The sequence below is a fragment of the Manis javanica genome, chromosome 2 (assembly GCF_040802235.1).
Source record: "Manis javanica isolate MJ-LG chromosome 2, MJ_LKY, whole genome shotgun sequence".
Lineage (NCBI taxonomy): Eukaryota > Metazoa > Chordata > Mammalia > Pholidota > Manidae > Manis > Manis javanica.
The window spans coordinates 52446797-52471567 of NC_133157.1; the positions used below are offsets into that span (position 1 = coordinate 52446797).

The following is a 24771-nucleotide window of genomic DNA, read 5'->3' on the forward strand; positions in this document are numbered from 1 at the left end:
GGGAGTAAGAAGGGGAAGGCTGATCTTGATTTGTCTGAGGAAAAGCAAACTGCAAGTTCTGCTGGAGCGGAGTGAGGAAAGTGAAAACAAACAGAGGACGTGATGAGGGAGGGAAGGGGGAATGAGATGACGCTGGCCTTTGTGGGCCATCACAGGTTTTATCTAAGATAAGATGCCCTTGGAGGTCTGGGGCACAGATGTGACATGATATAAATAACATTTAATAGGAAACTTCACTGCCATGCTAAGAAATGCCTGAAAGGGAGGCAAGAGGAGAAGCAGGGGATATTCCAGGGGAAAACATGTTCCCAGCCCAGGCCAAATAACCTTTGAAGCCAAAATCAGTTGAAGGGAGAAATAAAGTGGGAAAAACCCGTTTATTGCTTACAAGCTGTCATCTACTTCTGCCCGTCCGTGTCTCTTGTGCCCTGGCTGCAGAAGGAGTCCACCAAACCTCTCCGGTCCAGGTATGCCCTTACTCCCCACCCCCCTTGTAATCACCTACTGATATGGAGATGGACTAGGGCCAGGCAAGAGATTCTGTAAATACTGCAATTTTACCCACACAGGGGGACCAAATAGGATGCTACTATGGTCACTCAGCAGAGAGTGGGTGGAGGCTGGGCCCAGAGCGATAACCTGGGAAGGAGTGAGAAGTAGTCGGACTCTCCAAATGGGTTGAAGAGCAGTGCATTCAACTTATTTTGCTGTGTTAACAAGTTACTAAAAACTGTGCCTTAAAACAACACACATTTCTTATTTCAGTTTTCACTGGTCAGGAGTCTGGGATCTTTTACCTTACCTGGGTTCTCTGCTTCAGGGAATCAGGCTGCAAGCAAGGTGTTAAGTAGGCTCAATTCTTATCTGTAGGATTGATTTAGGAAGTGTCTTCTCCCAGCTCATTCCAGTCGTTGGCAGAATTCATTTCCTTGCAACACAAAAACTTCTGGAGGCTTGCTTCTTCCAGAGCATCAAGAGTGCCTCTAGCTGCAGGCTGCTAAGGGGTAGACGTACATGATATAATGTACTCATGGGAATGTCATCCAAGCACCTCTGCCTCATGCTTTCGGTTGGACGTGTCACAAGTTCTGCTGTCACTCAAGGGGAGGGAACTTTGGATACTAGGGGGCTGGAATTACAGGGGTTCACGCTAAGGTCTGTTCACCACAATGAACAGACAGGTTTTTTTTTTGCTTGTTTGTTTAGATGTAGAGTGTGAGATGAAGCAGAGAACAATGACAAGTTGGAGTTGTCATTAACTGAGACAGGGAAGACTGAGGGAGGGAAGACAGAGCTCAAATTTGACTGTGTAAAGTATGAGATGCCTATTCAACACCACAGGGAGAGGTCAAAGAGACAGCGGCATTTACTAATGGAGAGTTAAGGAGAAGGAGGTCAGAGATGTAAATGTGGGACTCCTTAGCATGGAAGTGATATTTAAAGCCAAGGAATGAGATCACTAAGGAGTAAGGGTGGATGAAAAAGCCTGGCCCCTAAGCTGCAAACGTTAAAAAGTCAGGGAATCTAGGAAGAAGCAGTAAAAGAAGGGAGATAGAAGAATGTACTGGAATGTAGGGCTCCTGTAGCCTTTACGTGTTGATTTAATTTCTTTAGATCTCAGAAAGTAAAGATTTTCCTTATCTCTGTTTGGGGAGACATCTGTACATCGTGCCGCCTCTCTTCTCTCTGAGTGTGCTGTCCTTTTGAGTGGTCTTAAATGCCAAATGTGAATGGAAACAAGGTTTGATTTTGCTGTGAAAGTTCAACAACCAGATTGGCATTCCTGCCCAAATAAGCCAGTCTAATTCAGCCTCACTGTGGGCAACATTGTCAGTGGGAGTGTGTGAACTGTTTTGTTCTGGGACTGATACCAGGAAAACTAGGCTGCTCTGTAGAGCATACACTTCCTCAGGTAGCAGGTGATATATGTCACACCCTGCCTCAAAAATGAAATGTTTCAGTGACAAGTGGATGAGTCTTCCCTTAATGTATTAGACGTGGATATAAGAATCATTTTTGTCCACAACCTAAAGTCAAACATTTATTTCTGTATTCATTGGTTATGTACAGAAGTTTACTGAATCATTAAAATGCAAAGCCTTTCTATGGATATAATAGACCACCACTGATTCCCCTTAGCATACCATGAATTTAAGGATATATTGCAATACATTTTACTTTGGATAAAATCCTTTCTGTTCTTACAGAACACAGAAATGATCTGGAAATTCTAAGTGGCCAAACTTGAAACAAAAACCCCATTTGTGCAAATTCAGTGCATTATAATGTAATTAGTGTTGTAGATGATGTAAACAGGCGTGTATCTACACTATGCCATTAGCTGTGTATATTGAAGCTATGTTACTTGATTCCTAGTCCCTTTTACACATAAACAAAAACCTAATGTTCACTTAAAAAAATGTTTTTTCTCTGATTTCCACTCAAGCGTTTCTTAGGTGTAAGTTCATTCATTGCCCAGCAAAGTCAGAATTATGCCCATATGACAAAATATGAAGCCTATTTCTTAGTTGGGTAACACTGATGTAGAATTACTCAGGTGCTCAGACAATGTGCAAATAATCCTATCAGTCCTCTTACACACAGTAGGTTATAGTCCTTATGTAAAAATTAGGAAACAAATAAAGAGTTGAGCAGCTTTCCCTGAACGAAGAGGCCCAAACGCCGCCCTTGGGCAGGGAGGCAGGCTGGCTCCTGTTGGACCACACAACTGACTCCCAGCTGGAGCATGCGGAGTCCGGAAACAGGAGTTACAGGCAGGGTAATGAAATGGCCGCATTGCCTTTCAGATGGGCCTGGAGGTCAAGTTGGTTTATTTGCTTTTAATTTAGCTGAAGTTGTAGGCTGGTTGAAAGATTCCTTTGTCGGTAGGAATCTTTTGCATGGCCACACAAACCTTTGGTCTCTCACTTTCCTCCAACCCCTTCTCCCATTTGCAGGATTAGACAAGCACTTGGGAGTCCCATTAATCTTGACGGCGTTGTCAGGGGTGATCAGCGAGTTTTATTAAAAGCCCTGGGATTGCCTGAAAGGCCTCCTTGTCTGAGTCTGAAACGAAAGGGGCATGTTAAGATCTTGGGGCACACTGTTGGAACCCCTGGCGCTGCCCCTTGGACTAGGAGCTGACAAAGCCGGAGGAAGCACAGAAGCCCTCCTCTGCTGACGGGATTTCGCCGGTGGACAGAAACGAGCTGGCCCCTGACAACATGAGCGATCGGACGTGGGGTGGGCTGAAGACCCTGCTGCTGCTCCTCCAGCTGGGCTGCGCCAGCCCCACCCTCGTCAGCGTTAACCGTGGCCTCCGGGTGCCGAAGGGCGGGTCGGCCTTCCTGCTGGGAGATGACCTGAGGTTTGCCATCCCCAAAGAGAAAGATGCTTGCAAAGTGGAAGTTGTGATGAACGAGCCCATAACCCAGAGGGTTGGGAAACTCACTCCACAGGTAGGTCATATCCCAGATTTTCTGCTCAGTAGTGTGTATGGGTGTGAGAGTGGAAGGGCAGGAAGGATAGACAGAGAGTAAGAGATGTAAAAGATCTCCCTTCAAGCTACCAAAGGTGAGTATTGTAAAATGTTGAAATTTGAAAGGGTGGGGTTGCATTTAGTACATGTAATATTGTGCTGTTTTTCTATGCGAGGGCAAACCTGTTTATTTTAAATTTATTTCTGTTGAGGTATAATCAACATATAACATTATATTAGTTTCAGGTGTACATGTAATGACTTTGTACTGGTAAAACCTGAGTTTGAATGTCCTTGGCTGACTGTGGATTACAATCCTTAAACCAATAGGATTTACTCCTAATTATAATAACAGCTGGGAAGGAAGGCAGGTTCAAACTAAGTATGGATAGATATATTTTTTATTAATCACCAAATTGATGAGTCTTTCCAATTTATCCTCTTTTATGGAAGGGAACTCTTGTAAATATTACCATGTGCCTAACCTTACAGAGCAGCTAATCACCCAGGCAAAGGCATAATGTATGAACCTTACCACATGTCTCTTAGGTCTATGACCACCCTGTGAGAAACTGAAAGAGGGAGATTGGGGACAAAACAGAGACAGCCTTCCAAGGACTGGAGTGGACGACCTCTAGTGTGGTGCCATGTGGTCAGTCTTCCTGGATTATTTCTGCCCCAAATTGTCTCATCTATTACTAGTCAGAGTGCCTGTGTCTTGATTTGATCAGGATCTCAAGACATTTGTAGAACAGACTTGTGACTGCAGGATAGCAAAAGTAAAACATGAGGATATTTTCATCTATTAACAACCACTTGAACATTCCCTTGAGTAAGAGACATGAAACAGAGGTGTGAAGATTCTTCACTTTAAATAGTCACTGTTCTTCAAAAATATCTGCATGAATTTTTTTCCTTTCATCAAAACCTTGGCGTCTTTTTCCTTTGAGGTTATCCTATGCTCAATCCTTTTGTAGGGTGAAGAGTTACCTTCTAATCAGTTTTTAAAAAGCCTGTGTTATATATTGTATTTGCTTAAAATAGGAGTTCATCCCAACATACAATAGAAAATTGCTTCTGATTCTTTTACTTGTTTCTACTGTGGTTTAACTTTCTTCCCAATGCAAACAATTTTGGGAGTATTCAACACTGGATGCCATTGCTTCTTCTGGAAAAATATACCATCACCATCTGCTGAACTGTGAACATGAATTTTTTTCTCCTCCATTTGGCTAAAGAAACATATTCCATGAGGTTATTCAGAAAAAGGTACTGGATGTTATAGAGGTGGACTAAAGAGAGTTAATAGATGTCAGCTCAAACTGACCTCTCCAGACATTCCATTCACCCCATTTGAAGTTACAGTGGAGCACATCAGAATTTATGCAGGGCTCACACATTGGGAATATTCCTGATGTGATAGTAAACAAATGTCTCCCTCTAGTTTCCCATGAGCTGTTTCTTTTCTCTGTTAAAGAGCTTCAGATGGGCATCTAAAATATATATAAAAATGGCCCCAGGTCCTAAGGGCAATATCTGCTCACTTTCTCCCAACATAACTTATACTCCAAAGGTGTGTTTAGTTGGAATCTATCAGGGGAAAAGGAGAGACCTGGAATAGCTCATATCTGGAGCCCAGATGAGCTAAATGTGAATGAGTGAATGGCATGAATAAGTCAGCAGTAGGCAATGAAGATTCAGCTACAGAGATGGGTCAAAATCGAATCTTTGGGTTTTGGGGAACAGCAAGATAGTGATGTCCAGGGCTGTATGGCTATATGTGGGTACCTTATAAAGATTGATGAACTGATAATTCGGTATCTGGTCTAATCAACATAATTTAAAAAATTGTTCAGCATTCATTTAGAAATGAGGCTGAATATATTGTGTGGAAAGAAGAAAAACTGCTCCTGGTAGTGCAGTGGGGCAACATACTGTCTGGCTATATTTAGCTCAGGCCCCAAGCATGGAAAACAGAAGCCCTGTTATGCACAAGAGTGTCCTTCCTGAGAAAGCAATTTGGGGAGGATGTGCTGTTACTTAAGCCAGCCTCTGAAGGGTATCCCCTGCCCATCCCAACTAGCCTGTGATTTCCAAACATATAGTGTACCGTCTCTGAGAGTAATGAAATTGTCTCCCTTGCGTATTTTCAGTGACATTTTCATGGTCCTCACCATTTGGCTGGCTCGGAGACACTGGAGAGCAATAAGAGCTAAGTGACTAAAACTCGGTAAAACTCTCATTTGGTCACCGGATCAAGGGTTGTAATGGATCTCCAAGTCCTCTCCATCTCAAACTTTGTCTGATTTTAAGGCAAAAATCCAGTTACTAGAAAGATAACATACAGCAGAAACAATATATCCATCCAGTTTAGGAAAGTCTGGACTGCTGGGTAAGAGAGTGGGGCTCCAGATAGTCTCAGCTGGCCCCCCAGTGTGCTGAGGCTCATTGAGAGGAAGTGTTCAGTGTATATATTCCCAGAGGTAAATCTGACATTTCAAAATCTGACATCATCTAAAGTAAGTATGTGGTTTATATCTTTTAAAATTAATTCTATGGCAAAGGAGTCCATTGAAATATGGAGTTTCATCACCTTTTTGTCAAATATTAGAACTATGTGTCATAAAGAAATCTATGTACCTGGAAAAGTTTGTTTTCCAAACTGCCAGGTGATCTTCCTGCTTTTTTATTATGATGATTTCAATGAAAACGATTCCTAAGTCAAGTCTGCTTTTTCAGAATGTGTGCTTGATTTTAATCCAGGCTGATGCACACCTAGGGATATATTTCTTATGAAGTTTTTGAAGTTAGCATAGCCAAGTGTGCACATGCACATACACACAGACAGACACACACACACAGAGCCTAAACATTATTCTTTAATAGTGCTTACTAGTAAGTAAGTTGAAAGCACGGCTTATGTGAACCCATTTCTAGCAGGATGACTGTATTAACAACACCCTGCTGTGTAATGAACAGTTTTATTTGATTTGCACAGAAAATGTTTTGTTTAACATCTGTTCAATTAGTGTTGTCATTTCATTACTGAAGTTTGTCTTAGAACCAACAGGTTCATTCTCCTTTTGGATATTTGGAAAGGGATTTCAGTTGGCGCACACCAGTACCTTCTGTTTGGATAACCCTCTTGATATAGTCAATTAGATAAGGTCGATGGCAATGTGTTTTCCTCATGTTTGAGGACAAGACTTCCTCACACACTGGACTTCTAACACCTGTCCCAAACCTAGGAATTTCCTGGGTGGAAAAGCACCCCATGCTAGAACTGAGCTTGCTCTTTTGAATAGGAAATACAGCAGTAAGAAAATATTTCTAGTTTGAACCAGTTTGCTGTCATTAAAGTGAGTAACGAGTGAAGAATGTGTGACAATTTAATTATAAATTGTAATTGAAAAGCAGTTGAAGTGGAAAAAAACCAAAGCTAGACAGTAATTAGAAAAGGATTTAGCTCTCCTTTGTTTTAGTTAGTAAATTTATGGACAATTATGGTTGTCGCCTTTTATAAAAGGAAACATATTATGAAACATAAAACAGATGTTTCTTTTTAACAAAGCAGATTGTCTTTTTATTGCCGTGACTATTTGTCAATGATATGAGGAAGGTCTTTCCTTTATCTTCTTCCTTATTGTCAATTAAAAAGAGGAACCCATGATGTCTGTGGGAAAAGAAGATAATTTGTATCAGAGATAAAGTCTTCTCAGAGAGGATTATGTTGTCTATAAATGTTTGAGACTGTAAGACGGTAAAGTTAAGTGTCATGAATTTAACAGTGATGATGTGTGAATACCTTAAGGCTATTTCTTAGAACTCTACCAAGTCAGAGTGGGCACAATGAGGGTCAAGGTGTGGCCAAAAGAGAAAATTCTTTTAATACAACCACAAGCAATTTCCTTAATAGTTCTGAATGAGGTGATACAGTTAATTATAATTTTATTTGAATAGAGGAAGTCACTTCTAGATTGCTGTTTGTCTCATCAACCATTTTTGCTATTACATAACTAATAAAAGCAGTCTTGCAGGTATATGAGGAACAATTGAGGTTGATATTTGGCTCTGATCAACCACAATAGTGTCTATAGTCAGTGGCTTCATTTTTGAATATAAAAACACAATATGGAAAATGAAGTAAAGGAGAAGAAAAAATATATATAAAACTAATAGAGTGTGTTCATGCATAACACGCAAGTGGACCTCTCTAACTCAATTGCTGTGAACCCCTGAAGGATGTGAACATGCAACATTTTGATAAATGGAACCATATTTTAAATGTGCTAGAGACTGTAAGCTTGATCTGCTTGGATTTTCATAATTTAGATATTGAAAACAAGACACAGCTATGTAAGCAGAATTGTGATTGGGCATTGGACAGGGTGGAGATGGTAGTGGTTAAAACATGCATGCACATACACACAACACTAACAGACCATGATTTCTCTAGGTGGTACTCTACTGCTGGAAAAATAAAATATCTTGTACCAATTTTCTCACAGATATTTATTCATTTCTCCATGTGTACTAGGTCTTTGACTGCCATTTCCTTCCCAATGAAGTAAAGTATATTCACAATGGTTGCCCAATTCTTGATGAAGACAGAGTGAAGCTTAGACTTTACAGGTAAGCAGCACAGATAACCATTCCATGCACTTCTTAGGGCCTTTTCTGTAGGCAGATATCATGAGGAAGTTAGTAGATCCCAAACAAGAAAGTAATCAGTTGAAAATAGAGACCTAATGGGTGAGGCAAGAATTGTAGCTGACTTTCAATTATCTTTATTTGTACCATCTTCTTTGAGGCTTTTCTGGGGCAAATTTTTAGCTTTATCCTGTTTCCCATTAGAGTTCTTATGCAGGTATCTCTGATGATCCAATCCCCCACTTATGATGGGAAGTGGAAGTCACAAACTACAAATTCTTAATGAGAATTAAGAGGGAAATATATTCCAAAACAGAATGAAATTCTTCTTTTTGATTATCATCTTCTTAGTTATAAGCAGTACAGTAGCTTCTATTTTTAAACATATTAAATAATAAAAGTGTTTTAAAAATCAATTATGAATGGCCATATGACCTAGCAGTTCTACTCTTAGATATACACTAAAAGAAATAAAATACCTGTACACAAATGTTCATTATTTAAAAATAGCAAAAAAAAAAAAAAGGAAATAACCCATGAATGCATAAATGTGGTATATCCATACAATGGAATATTGTTTAGCCATCAAAAGGCATGACTCACTTATAAATGCTATGACCTGGAAGAACCTTGAAACCATTATGCTAAGTGAAAGAAGCCAGATACAGCAAGTCACATATTGTATGATTTCATTTATATGCAATGTTCAGGAAAGGCAAATCCATAAACACAGAAAATAGATTAGTGGTTGCTGGGGGAAGGGTCAATGGGCAGTGACTGCTAATGCATATGGATTTCTTTTTGGGGTGATAAATATGTTCTGGAATCAGGCAGTTGTGATGGTTGCACAACTTTGTGAATATATTGAAAACCACTGAGCTGTATACCTCAGGAAGGTGAATGTTATGGTATATGAATTATATCTCAATAAAAGTTAATTTAAGAATTAAACTCGTGGTTATGGTATTGCTCACTTCATAGAAGCAATTGACAATTCAGTGCAGGTAGAGTAGGCCTTTAGATAGTTTACTTGATTTTATTGCTCTTATGAATATTTAGCTAAAATACTTCACTGTGAATTTCCCTTAAGCACTAGACTAATGCAAAAGAGTCTTGTAGAAGACATTGAAACAATGAATCATTCTATAAACACTTTTGATCACCTGCATAGATCAAAGCCCTATGTGAGGCATAGGAAATGCCATAGTCTGATGCAAAATGTGGGGAGATAATTGTGAAGCAGAATGTCAAGTGCTAAAAGAGAGGCATGAACAAAATGCCATGTTCAGAAAATGATATAGCATCTGAGGATTCCTTTGAAAGCTATATAATCAGCACACAGGCCTGTTTAGTCTTTATAAGACTGAAGTTAAAATAAAACTATTTTCAGAGAGCCTACCTGGAAGGATTGGACAGCTGATAATTCTGACTTTCCCATTTCTTTCTTGAGTTTCTAAGGAGTGGAGGGGGTGGAGGAGCACACGTGGAGGGCAGAGTTAGAGGAGCTGTTTTTCTCCTTTAGAATAGTCAGAGGAGTTGGAGGTAGAAAATCAGAGAACTTGTTTATTCCTCTCTTACCTTCTCTCCAGTCCCTTTGGTAAGCCACCTGACCTCTCCATGCCTCAGCTTCCTTGTCTATAAAATGGGATTAACAAAGCCTATAATGGTTTTCTAATGGTTTTCTGAAGAGCCAAAAGGTCTTGGTGCTTCAGGAACTTCTCAGCCCTTCACCCCTGAATTAAAACTCAGCCCATAAGTTACACAAGCTTGATACTCTTAAATTACATATATGCCAGAAGTAAGACTCTGAGCTCACATCAGTCTTTAAACATCAGTGTACATGACAGGTTTAACAGAAGGTGTTGAAAGAAGGATCAGTGGAGAGGAGAATGGCAGAAAAAGGAGTTGATCCCAAGATAAGGAGAAGGGCAAAGAACAGAGACTGGGAGTAGAGGATAAAACAAAATCCAAACTCTAACTTACAGACAAATTTTGTGAAAGCTTCCAAACAAATCCACAGGCATCGGACGTACCTGAGCACTGATAAATATTGCCTTTGCTCTGTTCTCTTCAGATTTACTGAAACAGACACCCTCATGGAAACCTTTATCCTACGGGTCTATCTCCTGGAACCAGACTGTAACATCATCCATATGAGTGACAATGTGCTAGAGGTGTCTGAATTCTACGGTCTGTCCCAAGCCATTGATAAGAACCTGCTCAGGTTTGATTATGAGAGGACATCAAGCTTGGAATGTACAGTCAGGCTGGACCCTGTGGGAACTCAGCTGCCAGCCCACGGTCAGATGGTGCTGGTGGAGCCACGGCCAGAGGAACCTCGTGGAGATCAGCCACACAGTTTTTTTCCTGAATCTCGTATGATGTTTTCATACTAAAACTGACAAAAATAGCAATGCATGGTCATCTGCCACTATGACAAAAAGTTTTACTTAATCTGATTTGTAGCTGGTTAAAAAGTGTAGGTTAGTGGTGAAGGGTATGAACTTTGTAATCAGAAAGATCTGGATTTGAAAACTGTTCTGCTCTTTATTTCCTGTGTTATTTTAGGCAAGTTACTTAAACTGTCTAGGCCTCTGTAAAGTGAGCAAGGGTAGTAGCTTCTCCGTGGGGTCATGTAGGGATGGAGCATGTGGCAATGGCTCAAGAATTATCAGCTGTTACTATTAAAAGTAGCAATGGCAGTGGTAATAAGAGTAGTCAGTGTATTTATTAGGTAGTATTAGATTATCAACAGGCTTGAGGCAGAGCTGGTGGGCAGTAGCCATGGTTTAAATCAGAAAGAGTTAATGGATAATGTTCCTTCTGTTATTTATTTAATCAGTATATTTTGGGTACCTCCTACATGCATGACAGTGTTCTAGGCACTATGGGAAGACCAAGAAATACAAGGGATAATTATAGTCATGGTTGAATTTGGGCAGCAATTTACAGCTAAAAACGTGCTTGTGCTTAAGTTACCTCATTTAGTGTTCACAACCATCTGGTTAAAAAGCAGAATACCATTTTGTACCTCAGGGAAATGCACAAAATTCCCCTCAAAAAATAAGTGTCCTATGTGTATCTTATACCCTGTAAGAATGAAAAATGCAGTTAGGCAGAGACATGGAGACTATTAGAGAGACAGCTACAGGTTTCAGTGGGAGAGAGCAGGTTGGTTCAGGCAATCAGAGAATGTTTAAAGGAAGGTTTAGTAAAACCATTAAGTGGACCTGGAAAGGCAGACAGGACTTGAGTGTGTGGCAAGCACAACAGGGAGAGAAATTCAGTGAGTAGAACAGTCTAGTAGAGACTGTGTGAGGGAGTCAAGGAAGTGGATGCTGAGAAGAAAGTGAATGCTGAGAAGGAAGACCAGAGCTAGACCATGCAGGGCTAATAATGAGTCATCGGCCTATTTGTCAGAGATATTCAAGCAATAGAAAATGTATTTTATTATTTCTCCTCTTAGTGTAACTTTTGGTGAGACAGGATCTCATGAGACAACTGGTCAACTGTTCTTTTCAGGAAGGGAAAGTACAGCCTTTTACAAAAATGACACCCCACTCAGTGAATGATTAAGGGTACCTATGAATATTCTTGGGGAAGTGAGAGGGAATAAGTACCCATGGGAGGGAGGATTGGCTTTTAAATTGTGCAGTCATTGTGCTCAGGTGACTATCTTAAGTCAATGCTGTGCATTCTAGAACTGCGAGCAGAACTGAAGTGTCCAGGTGGAAGCTGTACCCTGGGACTGAAGAAAATAGGAAGTGTCACAGTGAGCTGTGAGGAGTTCCTGCTGATGGGGCTTCGCTATCAACATATGGATCCCCCTTCTCCCGACCTTGATTATATCTCCATCCAGCTAGACCTCACAGATAGCAGGAGTAAAATCGTATACAAGGTAGAGTTTGGGGATGTGTATCTAGGCCCCCAACTGATCCGCAGCAAGACAGCTGGCTCCACGGAGGTGCTCATGCTGGCTCCCGTGCCACGGAGGGTCCCCTTGCTCTGGTGGGTGGACCCGCCCAGTGGCTCATTACAACTGCAGTTGTTTGTTCTGCCAATAAGTGCTTCCAACAGTAGCTTTAGTATGTGATTCAGTATAGTTTCTCTTCTCTTCTAGCTCTGCCCTCTCTAAGGTAACTTGAGAAGGACTGGGGCCAGTTACATGCTACCCTTCTCTTTCCTTCCATATTCTTCATCTGGTCTTTTAATCTTTTGTAACATCTTTTGTTTGATGCTTCATTTTCCTCTTCTTTATTAGGACCTCTTTTCACCTGTTAGACGAAATCAGGGGTTCCACACACCCACTATGCAAGGCCATGGGAGATCAGGGGGAAAGGAAGCTTCAGCCTCGTTTCTATGGTTGTAGCAGATTGTATTTTTTTCACTCTTCCTTTGAGGTAGAGAATGGGGTCTTCAAGGAGTCAGGCCCCCAGAGGCCCCCCGTCTTTCAATCTCTTGTAAATTCTCCTGCCCTTTCCTCTTCTTGATCCCTTCAAGTTGAAATGATAGAGAAAATGACTTCATTTAAAATCTATTTATATGAAATATTTAACATGCTATGCTCCCCATTCATGTGCTCTATATTTGGTTCTGTGGGTGGGTGGGGCAACTGTGCACCAACTGAAACAGCTCAAATTTATGCTGATGGAAGATGGTCTAGGAGTACATTTGTGAAATACCTCCATCTTTCAAAATCTGTCTTCTCCCTAGGATTTCTCTTAAGAGACTCAAATAGTGAACATTAATCCCCAAGAAATTGATAAGACAAAGAATGATAAGGAACTGATAAAACAGGGTCATAGAGTTTCCCATTGATTTCTGATCATTCTTCTATTATGTAGTAAGATATTATGTTTACCATTGCAAGGCTAGCCCTTTTGTCCCTTAGATTTGCCAACTTATTCCTGTGCCAGTACTGTATCCTTCTGAAAATGAAAGGTCTGTAATACACTTTGGTATTTTACAGGCGAGTCGTCTTCAAAATTTTCTTACCCATTTTCATCTATTCTTAGTTCCAGATAAATAAATTATATCAGTTAAAAAGAAAAAACCCTCCTAAGTATTTTTATCAGGAATAGATTAAAAGTACAGATTATTTTGGAAATAAGTAGAATGTTAGAGCATTTACCACATTGAGTTTTCTCTTCCAGAAATGAGATTTCACTTCATCTAGGCGAATGTTCTCCAATAGGTTTCTGTCGAGTTTGCATTTCTTCATGGAAGCTGAACACACTCAGGAAGTCCAGGGCTAGGCCATTTGTTTTTGTGAACTTGTTGTGAATAGACACTTTTCCCTCCATTTCGTCTTCTCATTGGTTACTGACGAAAAATAGGAAAGCTATTTTTTGCTCTAATTTTCTTTTATCTGGCTTCTTTCTTGAATTCAATTATTCTAAGAATTTTTCAGTTCTTTGGGCTTCTAAAGGCTGTAATTACATGTCTCACTAATGATGATAATTTTGTCCTTTCTTTTTCAGTAATTATTCCTCTTACTTTTTCTCTACTTCTCACTTGTTTGTCAGAATAATATTAAATATAATGATGCTTATAAGAATCTTTGTCTTGTATACTTTATCAATATCAACTTCCTGTCTTGTCCTTCTTAATGCTTTTTGCCTTGAATTCATCTTTCTTTGAAGTGAATACGGTCCTACTGCTTTTTTCCCTTACACGATAACTTTGGATCATCTTTTTACTTTAATCTTCATATGTAATTTTATTTTAAATGCCTCTCCTATAAGGCACATGGAATTGGATACTTAATTTCAGAATATTTGTCTTGAACAAGGGAATATAAGCTGTATTTTTGTAGTAATGGACATGTATGTTTTTACCCTATCATCTTGTCTTATGCTTTCTTGCTAAAAAAAGTTTGTCTTGCAAATTAGGTTATATTTTCTTTGCCTTTTTCTTACTTATTAGAAAACCCTTTATCTCATACTATGTTTTACTAGGATTTAGTTCTATATTTTAAAAAATCATTTAACTTATATTTTTAATATTAAAGTCAAAAATATGAAATGAGGTCCCTTGGATTCTTCCTATGTACAGTGAGGATTGATCCTATGTATCCTTTCTCCTGGCAGTTGCCCAACTTCCAGAATTTGTTTATACTATCTGCAGTGTAGTTCTAGCATAGGGTTGTTATATCTTATTATTTCTTACATCGCCTCTCTTTTATTTCAAGTAATTGAAAAATCCATTTTGTTGAAGCAACGTATTTAGGCTTAGCGTGAGGCTTAATTGGTCTTATGGTTTGGCACCAGTCCTTTTTATACAGTCATTTCCCCATTCTTGAGTTTTCCAATTATGAATCTTAAATAATTATTAATTATCTTAAATAATTATTCTCAAGAGCACTTGAAGAATAGAGACTCTGAACCCTGGGGTGTCTCAGCACACCACTCATCTGTTTTCAGAACCATGCGCCAGTGAGGGTCAGGTTTGACTGTCTTCTCTGTTTCTCTGCTATGCTTGTCTCTTCCAGGCTTTGCTGGCTGGTTTCTGAACTTCCAGGTTAAGGGGTGGGTGATTTGTGGGGAATGATGGAGAGAGAGGTCTGATTTGATCAGGAACCAATGGAATGCGACTTCATGATCTGAGTCTGGCAGATGTTTCAAGCTGTTGCCTTGTCTCTGGGGCAGCGCCACGATTCCTGTGGAAATGCCACCCCGTGGAGGTCTCTCACAGCAGATCTCTCATCTCAGGAGGATGTGTTTCTAGCCTGAGAGACCTCTTGCAATTCCTCCCACAGCTCCTGGGATGGGATTTCCACCTCCAGCTCTGGCTGCTGGGATTCTCTCAGATGCAGCCTAAAGGCGAGGGTCCAGGATGATCACAAACCGACCCTCTGTGCCACTCGGCCCATATCCAGGACCACTCATGTATTCCTTCCTGCTGCAAATAAGGGCTCCAGGCTGATCCCAGCACAGCCGCCATTACCCTCTGCTTCTGGCCTCTGAGCTTCCCTGGGTATGAGCCCAGCATCAGCCCTCTGTGTGCCCCACCTGTAGAAGACACATTTTAAGGCTATTTTCAGGGAAACTTCTCTGCTGACCCCTGAGACAAGGGGTATAGCACTGCCTCACTCTTCCTCTTTGTGGGGTGTGTGGTGTTGGGGTTGAGGGGGGACTCAGCACAAGAAAGCACTCTTCTTTCCAAATGAATCTCTTTCTCTTATCTCTCAACCCTTTCAGATTCTTACAGTGGGTGAGAAGGTTCTAGAGTCTGGAACTGTAATTTCTTTGTAACTTCTGCCTGTAGTAATTCTCTCACATTATTTTGAAATCTGGTATCTCTTCTATTGGAACTTCAGTTGAGACTGAGCCAAGAATGCCATTTTTAACATTCTGTTACATACAGATTACAGCTTCTAGCCAATATCCAGTGTTCAGCAGTATTGGACAAACGTGTCTCTGGTCATTAAGCCTGGTTCTCTCAAAATGGGAAACATCAGATCCTGTGATGATCAGTGTCTCCTGCTATGGGATTCCTTCTGCAGCACTTCTTGAAGCCTCAGACCCCAAGATGCAGTTTCATGGTTCTCTGGAGACCCTGCCAGTGGGGCCTCCTGCTCCTGGCCCCCTCCTCTGAGGAGATGCATTCCTGGCCTGAGTGGTCGCTCACAGCACCAATGATCTGCTCCTTACCCGGAGACCCAGCATTTAAACTAACTAGACAACTGAGCCACCATCTTTCAGTTGCATATGTACCGAGTTATAGAGACATTTTCCTTCATTCTGCTTTTGCCGCTTTAAAGCCACATGCCTGGAAATGGGCAGGGTGGCTGGAGGAGCGTGGTGGTGTGTGCCGCACACTGCCAAGTGCTTTGCTTTGGCTATTGCATTTAATCCTCACTTGATGCTTATGAGCCAGTACTCCCACTTTAAAAATAGGGGAAAACAAGATTTAGGAGTAAATAACTTGTCTAAAGTTACACAAATTGTAAATGCTGGGGATAGAACCTAAGGCACCATTCATCCCAATGCCTAAATCGGTGCCCCTCTCAACCCTGGCTGTGTGTTAGATTCACCAGAGAGCTTTAAAAATACCAGTTTTCAGGCCTCCTCCTTGGAACAATAAATCAGAATTTCTGGAGATGGGCCTTGGGCATCAGAATGTGTTAAAAACTGTCCACATGATTCTACTCTGCATCCAGGTGCCTGCCAGACCACTGCTGGACACAACTTTTAGGCTGTGGCCTTGGATTAAAGATCATATATATATATATATATATTTTTTTTAAGTTTTTTTCATTTCAGTGTCATTAATATACAATTACATGAGCAACATTGGGGTTACTAGATTCCCTCCATTATCAAGTCCCCACCACATTCCCCATTACAGTCACTGTCCATCAGCGTAGTAAGATGCTATAGAGTCACTACTTGTCTTCTCTGTGCTATACTGACTTCCCTATGCACCCACCCGCTACATTATGTGTGCTAATCATAATGCCCCTTTTTCCCCTTACCCCTCCTTTCCCACCCATCATCCCCAGACCCTTTCCCTTTGGTAACTGTTAGTCCATTCTTGGTTTCTGTGAGTCTGCTGCTGTTTTGTTCCTTCAGTTTTTTCTTTGTTCTTATACTCCGCAAATGAGTGAAATCATCTGATACTCATCTTTTTCTGCCTGGCTTATTTCACTGAGCATAATACCCTCTAGCTCCATCCATGTTGTTGCAAAGGGTAGGATTTGTTTTCTTCTTATGGCTGAATAATATTCCATTATGTATATGTACCACATCTTCTTTGTCCATTCATCTACTGATGGACACTTAGGTTGCTTCCAATTCTTGGCAATTGTAAATAGTGCTGTGATAAACATAGGGGTGCGTATGTCTTTTTCAAACTGCGCTACTGCACTCTTAGGGTTAAAGATCAAACTGACCCTGTATGCTGTCGCTGCTTTCACACTCACTCCCCCTTCACACTTTCTCTCTCTTTCAACAGTCAGAGTATGCATGGTTGCCTGTGCGTATCAGAGCAGGCATTCCTAATCAGACTCCAAGGGCTGCATTCATGGCCATGTATATTCTGGAAGTGGATCAGTTCATCCTGACCTCTTTAACAACAGCGGTTCTGGACTGTGAAGAGGATGAGACCCCCAAACCCTTACTGGTATTCAACATTACTAAAGCCCCACGCCAGGGCTATGTGACGCACCTGTGGGATCACACCAGACCAGTCTCCTCATTCACCTGGAGAGACCTAAGTGACATGCAGATTGCCTATCAGCCACCCAACAGCAGCCATTCTGAGAGGAGACAATTTGAGGTAAGAAGAGAGATGAAGCTTCTAGCCCATTTGGTATTCACAGAGTTACTCAAGAGGCCTCTCCCTTTGCCTTCGGGTTAGTCTGTACATTCAGTGCCTCAAAAGAGAATCAAACCCTGTAAGCCAGAAGGCAAGCACAGGGCCTAGAGGAGTCAGGGAAGTGGTGCAAGTGAGCAAGACTGCCTGGGGCGAGACTGCAGGGAACTGAAGGAAGAGCTGATTTAGGATTTAGGAAGCTGCTGCAACTCAGCTCCAGTCGGACCCTCTGCAAATACAGTCGGACCCAATGTTGCTATAGCTCTTGTTTGTCAAGAAAAGTTGGAAATCCATTATTATTTTATTTTGTAAAAATGTTTCCATTTTTAAATGTAAAAACCATATTAAATATTGTAATACATATTGTGCCAGCTACAAAATATTTCTTAGGGCCCCATTTGGCCCAAGGTTCACCAGTTTCAGAGCTCTGGTGCCCTCGACAGCCTTCCTGCATTGCATAGACCATTAATGTTAGAGACGACTTTGTTTACAATTCTTTCTTGAATAAATTCTTTTTCTTTTTTATTTAGGAGAGTTTTCTTATTGGGATCCTTAATTTTTATTGATAATACTGACTCAGGATAGGAGATTTCATAATCTTATTGGATGACTAATTTCACTATCCAACACTTTTCATCAGGAAAGTCCTCTTTATATCTAATCTAAATACCTTCTGCTGTTTCAGCCTCTTTCCTCCTCTTTTGTATAGGATGAGAGTGAAGAACAGCTGGCTACACACTTGCACATAATAACCCTGCACAAACTTACAGACCTACCAGCAAGTTGATTGAAAGAGGATGGAAAGTTTAAATGAGCAGATTGATGCAGACTTGAGTTTAGGTTTATTAAGGAAAATGAGTGTCCCTGGTGTTAGCAAATTGTCCTCCATCTAATTTAGGCATTTTCTGCATTTAGCTGCAAGGGTAGACAAAAAGACTCAGACTATAAATGCCGTGCTTTCCCCTTTGATTTTGTTTCCTTCACCTCATAATCATCGGTGGCAGCTGCTTTTTGCTTTCTTGCTTTTGCTTCCCGTTCCTTCCACATGATGAAGTCATTTCCCATTAAACATCTGGTTTTACCTGGAGTTCACAAAGAAAGTGCCACTGCTCTGGCTGTGAAGTGTGTGTATTTTCTGGCATTGAATAATGCAACCTTAAAGCAGAACCTGTCCAAATGTGTGATTTTTGTTGTTGTTGTTAGAAGGTAACTCTCATTTTTCTCAGCAATTTTGTGCTTTTCAGATTACGTGGGCCAGAAGTCCTGGGCCTCTGTAGAACTTGGTTTATTCCTCCAAGTTGGGTGGTGCGCCCGGGAGCAGAGCCTCCCCTGGGCTGTAGCTCCAGGGCAGTCTGTTCTTTCAGGCATGAAAATCCAACTCACTTTATTAGGCATTATGTTTATTTGAGAATAAATTCCCTTAAGTGAGAACATAACACAATTTTGTATGGCTCAACCTAATAAATATTTACATTACACCTCCAAAAAGACATCCCCACCTCAGTATAGTTTCATTTTTAGTCTGTTACTTTGGCACCATTGGGTTTGTTTCTTTTGTTATATAGTATTTGTTGATATCTTGCTGTCTTATAATTTTCTCTTCTCAAGTGTACCACACATACTTCAAAAATAGGCAGTGTACCTTCCATTTCTGTATTATACACATCCTTCTCTGTCAATACCTTGTGAAATATATACATAGCATGTAATAAGGCTCAAAACTTACAGCCCCACTTATTAGTTATGGATTTGATGGGAGCACATAAAGTCTTGATATATAAAAATATGTCTAGTGGGATACATGCCTGTGGTTCAGGGTCTTTTATAAGCTGCACCATTAACATTTTGGGCTGGATAATTGTGGAGGCAGTCGTGTGCATGGTAGAATTTAGTAGCATCCCTGACCTTTATCCGCTAGATGCCATTAGCACCCCCTCAGCCCCATACACACGTATACCCATTTGTCAGACCAAAAATATCTCCAGGTATTCTGAAATGTCCCCACATGGGATAAAATCACCCCCAGTTGAGAGCACTGCTCCAGGCTCTGTACCACTGAGAGAGGCCCAAGTGGGCTGATGCTGGACACATAGTCTCCTGAGCAAATACGAAGACATTTCTCCACCATATTTATTCCATTCAGGATAGGAAATTCTTTTCTTGGGGTGTGGGGTGAGATTTAAAAATCCTGATAAATTAAGGTACAAAATCTAGACCCTGAAAAAAAGTGAACTGAGGTTGTCAAAAATGAGATCAGGCAACAGCAGAAACCTGAAACTGTTTTGCCTCCATCTGTGATACATACCCCAGAAATAATGGTATTTTAAAACTATAGGTTGTCAACATATGGTTCATATGCAACTGTTTGCTTCCAGGTGGAGGTGGAGGTATATGACTTCTTCTTTGAAAGGAGTGCACCTATTACAGTCCACATCTCCATCAGAACAGCAGATACAAATGCCCCGCGTGTATCCTGGAATACAGGTGAAGCTCAATATAGGGTGTCCAGCAACCTAGCCCTAAAGGAAGATCAGAAAATATATGGGTCGGGAAAGGAAGGTGGTTTTATTCCCATTTCACACATGAGGCAACTGAAACCCAGCCAGGTGAAGAGTATCCGATAGTTGTTTTGTTTTGTTTTACCTACGGACAGGGTGAAAAATTGAAATCCAGGATTCCTGTGTCCTGGAGCTCAGTTCTTTCCTCTGCAGAAGATAAGCCAAAGGGACACCTTTCAATTTGATGAGTCAAAAGAGTGACTATTTGTGATATTAGCTGTAGTTGGACTGAGAGAGAAAAGGTCTCCAACTCAAATTGTTTCGAGAGATTGAAGGAAAGAGTAGACTGTAATCTGTATTCCTATTTTTAAGTCAGGTTGCATGTGAACTACAGTAAATAAATGAAAGCTTATTTGTTTTAAAAGAGGGCTTTGCTCTGCCTTTCATTTCTAGATGGACTTATAATGCAATGTATATATTTAGATCAGATGTAAATGTTGGATGTGAATGAAGATTTCTTCCTTTCCACTAATCCCATCAGTAACATTCACAACATACTTAAAAGCAGTGGTAGGTTCTGTTAAGGGGAAAATTTCTGTGTCTGATTTAAATCCTCAGGTGGCAGCTTAAACAAGTTGCCTTTTCTGTATGTATGTGTGTGTGTGCTGGCAAATGGATCGACACATGCACATGTAGGTGTTTGTAAGCACGTGAGTTTCAGTAGAGATTGAGAACACCAATTCAGCAGTCTTGATTTTTAATTCTGGCTCTATGTCCTACTTTACATTTGTTGAGGAATAATGAGAGAAAAGAAGAAATCAGTAACCGAAAGTTTAGTAATAATCACATTTTAGGTACATTATTGCTTGAGCAGAGATACTTAATATCTGTATGTGTATGTATGATCTTTGAAACCCAGACTTATTAAAGAGAGCTCCATATCTGGTTTTGGCTAGAGCAGAATCCTTTTTAAAATGAATTTCTACATATTATGAACTTAATATATGTTCACTGTTGGAAACTTGGAAAGCACATTAATAGGATAAATTGTAATAAATGGATGATAATGCATAAATGAATGAAATAGTAATAAATGAATAGAATCATTTATTACTCCATCATGAAAATATAACCAGTATGAATATTTTGGTGTTAAGTACTTCTAGTGTTCTTGCTCGCCCTTCTGCTGTCTCCCATGATGCTTTGAGCTGTGTGGCACTAGGTACTCTTGGCTCTCAAACCCTTACTGCCCATCACAAAGATCCTTTATGTGTGCTTCCCACCCTCCTTCTCCCTTCCTTTCTCCTTCTCTCTTTCTTTCTCTCTCTTTTTTTCTTTCTTTGTCTATCTTATATACTCTACGTCTTAGCACAGGTTTGCTAGCAAACAACCCTGAGGCGGATCACATACACTAACCCTATACTGGAAACAGGGAAAGGGGAAAAGGGAAGTGAAGGGGACAAATAAAAAGGTGGTGTGAATAAGCTGGTTACAGCTTAATGAGAAAATACAACTGATTGCTCAGTAGTGCTAATGTCTCTGGGAGGAGATAGAACCACTGTGCAGGGGGAGAGTCTGAGTTGGGGTGGGAGAAAAGTAAGCAATCTAACTGTCAGGTCCTTCCTGTCTCCTGTTTCCCCTCAGTTTGCCTCACTGGATATTAACTCCCTACATGTTCATGTTGCGTTTCCTGGTTCCTCTCAGCAGGGGCCACACAAATTTCCTGGGACCCATGGTGTGGGATGTGGCCACGGTCACAAGGGAGCTTATGCCGAAACCAGGCCATTGCCCAAGTGGGCTGTTGAGGTCACCAGCTATGTCAAAAGGTGAGGCAGTGGCAGCAGCCCGGGCTTTATGATTGTGAGGAACACTCACGGGGCTGCCTCAGCTGGAAAGCAGGTCACAGCCAGGGAGGCCAGGAAGCCAGGCAGATTGGAGTGGGGTACCACCAGGCTTCACCAGTACATTGTCTTTAAATTTTATCGATTTGTTTCTTTAAAACAAGATTCCCTGCAATCGGTTGGCTCCCAGCTCTACTGAATAAGGGGAATGGTTGGTGCTACGGCTCCCGTTTCTGAGTGTTCAGCCTAGAATCTGTATTCTTCTTGCTTGAGCAGACCTCACCCTCCCCAGATTTCCCCCCGCATCCAGGGTCCAAGGAGAAGGTTTTATTTTAACTCCTTTAGTTGTAAAAGTTCCTTCCGTATCAGACTCTAGACGAAAGTTCAACCCTCATTGGAAAAGTGTCAGACACTTCCTGTCTAACACCAGTAAACACTCCCCTAGCTCAGTAGCTCTGTATCTGCATATTTAACCACTTTACATTCTCTGTCCTGTGGCTACTATCACACTCACAGATTATATGTAAAAGCACTCTGATTCTTTGGCCCACTTAAAATTTCTGGAGGTAGCCTTTGAAAAATTCCTTGTGGACATTTTTGAACTAGAGAGCACCTTGAACATAACATCTGTCCCTTTCTTTAGTATTTATTTTCTTATACTGTCATGCCTCTTAAGGATGTATCATAAGGAACCAGCTGTCAGATTGGAGTTACTGCTAGTAAAAGTAAAAATGTTATAAAAAAATAAAAGCTAAAATCTGGTTTCATGAAAAGCTTTTGAGCATACAATTTTCAGCTAGTTTTGTGAATGAAGATTCATTGATTTTGTCTTAAATTAGGCATGTTGGCATGTCATTGAACTTTCCAGGACACTTCTCTATTTTCTCTTGTAGGTCTGAATCTCCTGGAGGGGCAGTCTCGGGCCATCACTTGGGAACAGTTTCAGATTGTTGACAATGATGATATTAATGCTGTCCAGCTAGTCACTGTGGGTGGCCTGCAGCATGGACGGCTTACACTTAGAGGTGAATGATCAACCCATGTAACCTAGAAAAGAATCCAAGAACTATTTTCTCCAAAAACAAATTAGGAGAAAATTTCAAAAGCTGGAGATCTTGAAGCCATTGGCTTTTGTGTTAGGGCATTGACATCAGTGGGTGACCCTTTATGAACAGTGTTCATACTTAGCTCATTATTTAAGTCTCAAATGCCATCTAGGATTCCTAAATATACTCCTCAACTGACTACATTATCCCAGCTGGAAGACAAAGTATTTCCCTCTCATTCCTCTACTTCAGAGAAATATATTGAGAAATAGGAAAACCAATTTTTTTTTCACTTTATCATTATGTTGTTATATTATTAGTGGCAGTTACCATAGTTTAAAATAAATGGATTTGTAATTATAAGGATAGTAGATAACAAGATAATGGCCCTGCTAAAAATAAATTCATATCATGATAATATAGTCCATTCCTTATGTTCAGAGGATTTAATTTAATTATCTGATTAGTATGTCTAAATATAAGCCTAAAGAGGGCTCCTATTTATCATCATTTGTGATTAGGGAGTTCTGAAATAAAATATGAAATGATAAATTCATGATAAGTTATCTTGCCTAATCCAGGACAGTTGGAAGTCTGCTTAAGTATCAGGGTAGATGTTCAACTGCATGTTAGGGAAATCCAATTACAGTGACTTAAAAATTCAAGAGTTACTTTCCTCATGTGAAAGTTGCTCAGAGGTAGCATTACATATCCATGATGCCAGCTGCTCTCTTCTGCTCTGCCAGTGATAATAAGATGGCACCCAGACCTCAGGCTTCAGGTCTGCGTTAGAGGAAGGGAGAAAGAGAAGGGACAGTTAAAAAGTTATGTCATTTAGTTTTCTCTCTGTAACAACTTTTCCCAGGCATCTGTTACAATAACTTCCACTTATATCTCCTACCAAGTCACATACTACCCCAGGTGCAATGCACTCTGGAACCTGAGTATTTTTAAATGGTCATATTGCCATTCCAAAGAAAGCTAAGATTCTAGTCCTGAGAACAAGTTGGCTATTGGGCAAGTAACTCATAGTGTCCATTATACTAATGTTTAATCATTTATTCCAGTGAGGTCTTTAATACAACCATACAGGGGGAGTACTGGGGCAACTGCCATCAAGAATAGTTTATACAGAGTGAAGAAATGTTTATTAATATTGTAGACATAAAGTGGAGAATGGTAGTCCATGATGCAATGATGTTCTGGCTCAGGGGAGGTAGAAAATAGCACTAATATCTATTAAGTATTTACTTTGTGCCAGATACTGTGCAAAGCATTCTACATACTTTATCTTATGTCAACTTTATGATGTGAGGTGACATTAGTATTCCCACCTTACAAATGGGGAACCTGAGTTTTAGAGAAGTTGACTTGTCTAAGGTCATGAACCTAGAAAGTGGCAGATCTGGGATTTGAACCCAGGCCAATTGATGTGAGAACTCCAGCTTACAGCTGGTAAACCAGTGATTCTCAAACTTCAGCATACATTAGACTCTTCTGGAAGGTTTGACAAAACACAGATTGCTGGGCCCCACCCTCAGAACTTGTGATTCAGTAGGTCCGGGGCAGGGCCCAGGAACCTGCATTTCTGATGACTATCCAGATGGTGCTAATGCTGTTGCTCTAGACCTCTCCTCTGAGAGATGCTGCCATGTAGGATGATGGCAACGAGTTGAAGAATAATTCACATTTATTGTAGCCTTGCTATTGTTTAAGATCTCTCATCCTTACTAGGGAATAGGAGGTGGGTATTACTACCCTTGTTTTATAGATGAAACTCAAATAAATTAAATGCCCTGCCCAAGTCCGCATAGCCAATAAATGTTACGCCCAATATTCAAAACCAGGTTTGTGGAGGCCCAGAGCCTACTAAACAGTCCACTGTCCTTCTAGGTGAAGAGGGTGTCAGCTGCGCCACTTCCCTTCACTCTCCCTCCTCTAGC

The 24771-nt window shown here is 40.6% G+C and overlaps 1 protein-coding gene across 10 annotated transcripts in view; it reads left to right on the plus strand.

The window, feature by feature from the left end:
• FREM1 (FRAS1 related extracellular matrix 1) overlaps positions 1-24771 on the plus strand; it is a 156291-nt gene that overhangs the window by 37390 nt on the left and 94130 nt on the right. For all 10 annotated transcript variants that reach the window (XM_073228485.1, XM_073228492.1, XM_073228491.1 and 7 more), the window contains exons 2-8: positions 2958-3458; positions 8016-8110; positions 10203-10504; positions 11830-12026; positions 17084-17407; positions 19819-19927; positions 22676-22807. In XM_073228485.1, coding sequence (XP_073084586.1) covers positions 3225-3458; positions 8016-8110; positions 10203-10504; positions 11830-12026; positions 17084-17407; positions 19819-19927; positions 22676-22807 — 1393 coding nt within the window. In that variant the 5' untranslated portion in view covers positions 2958-3224. The remainder of the gene's footprint in view (positions 1-2957; positions 3459-8015; positions 8111-10202; positions 10505-11829; positions 12027-17083; positions 17408-19818; positions 19928-22675; positions 22808-24771) is intronic.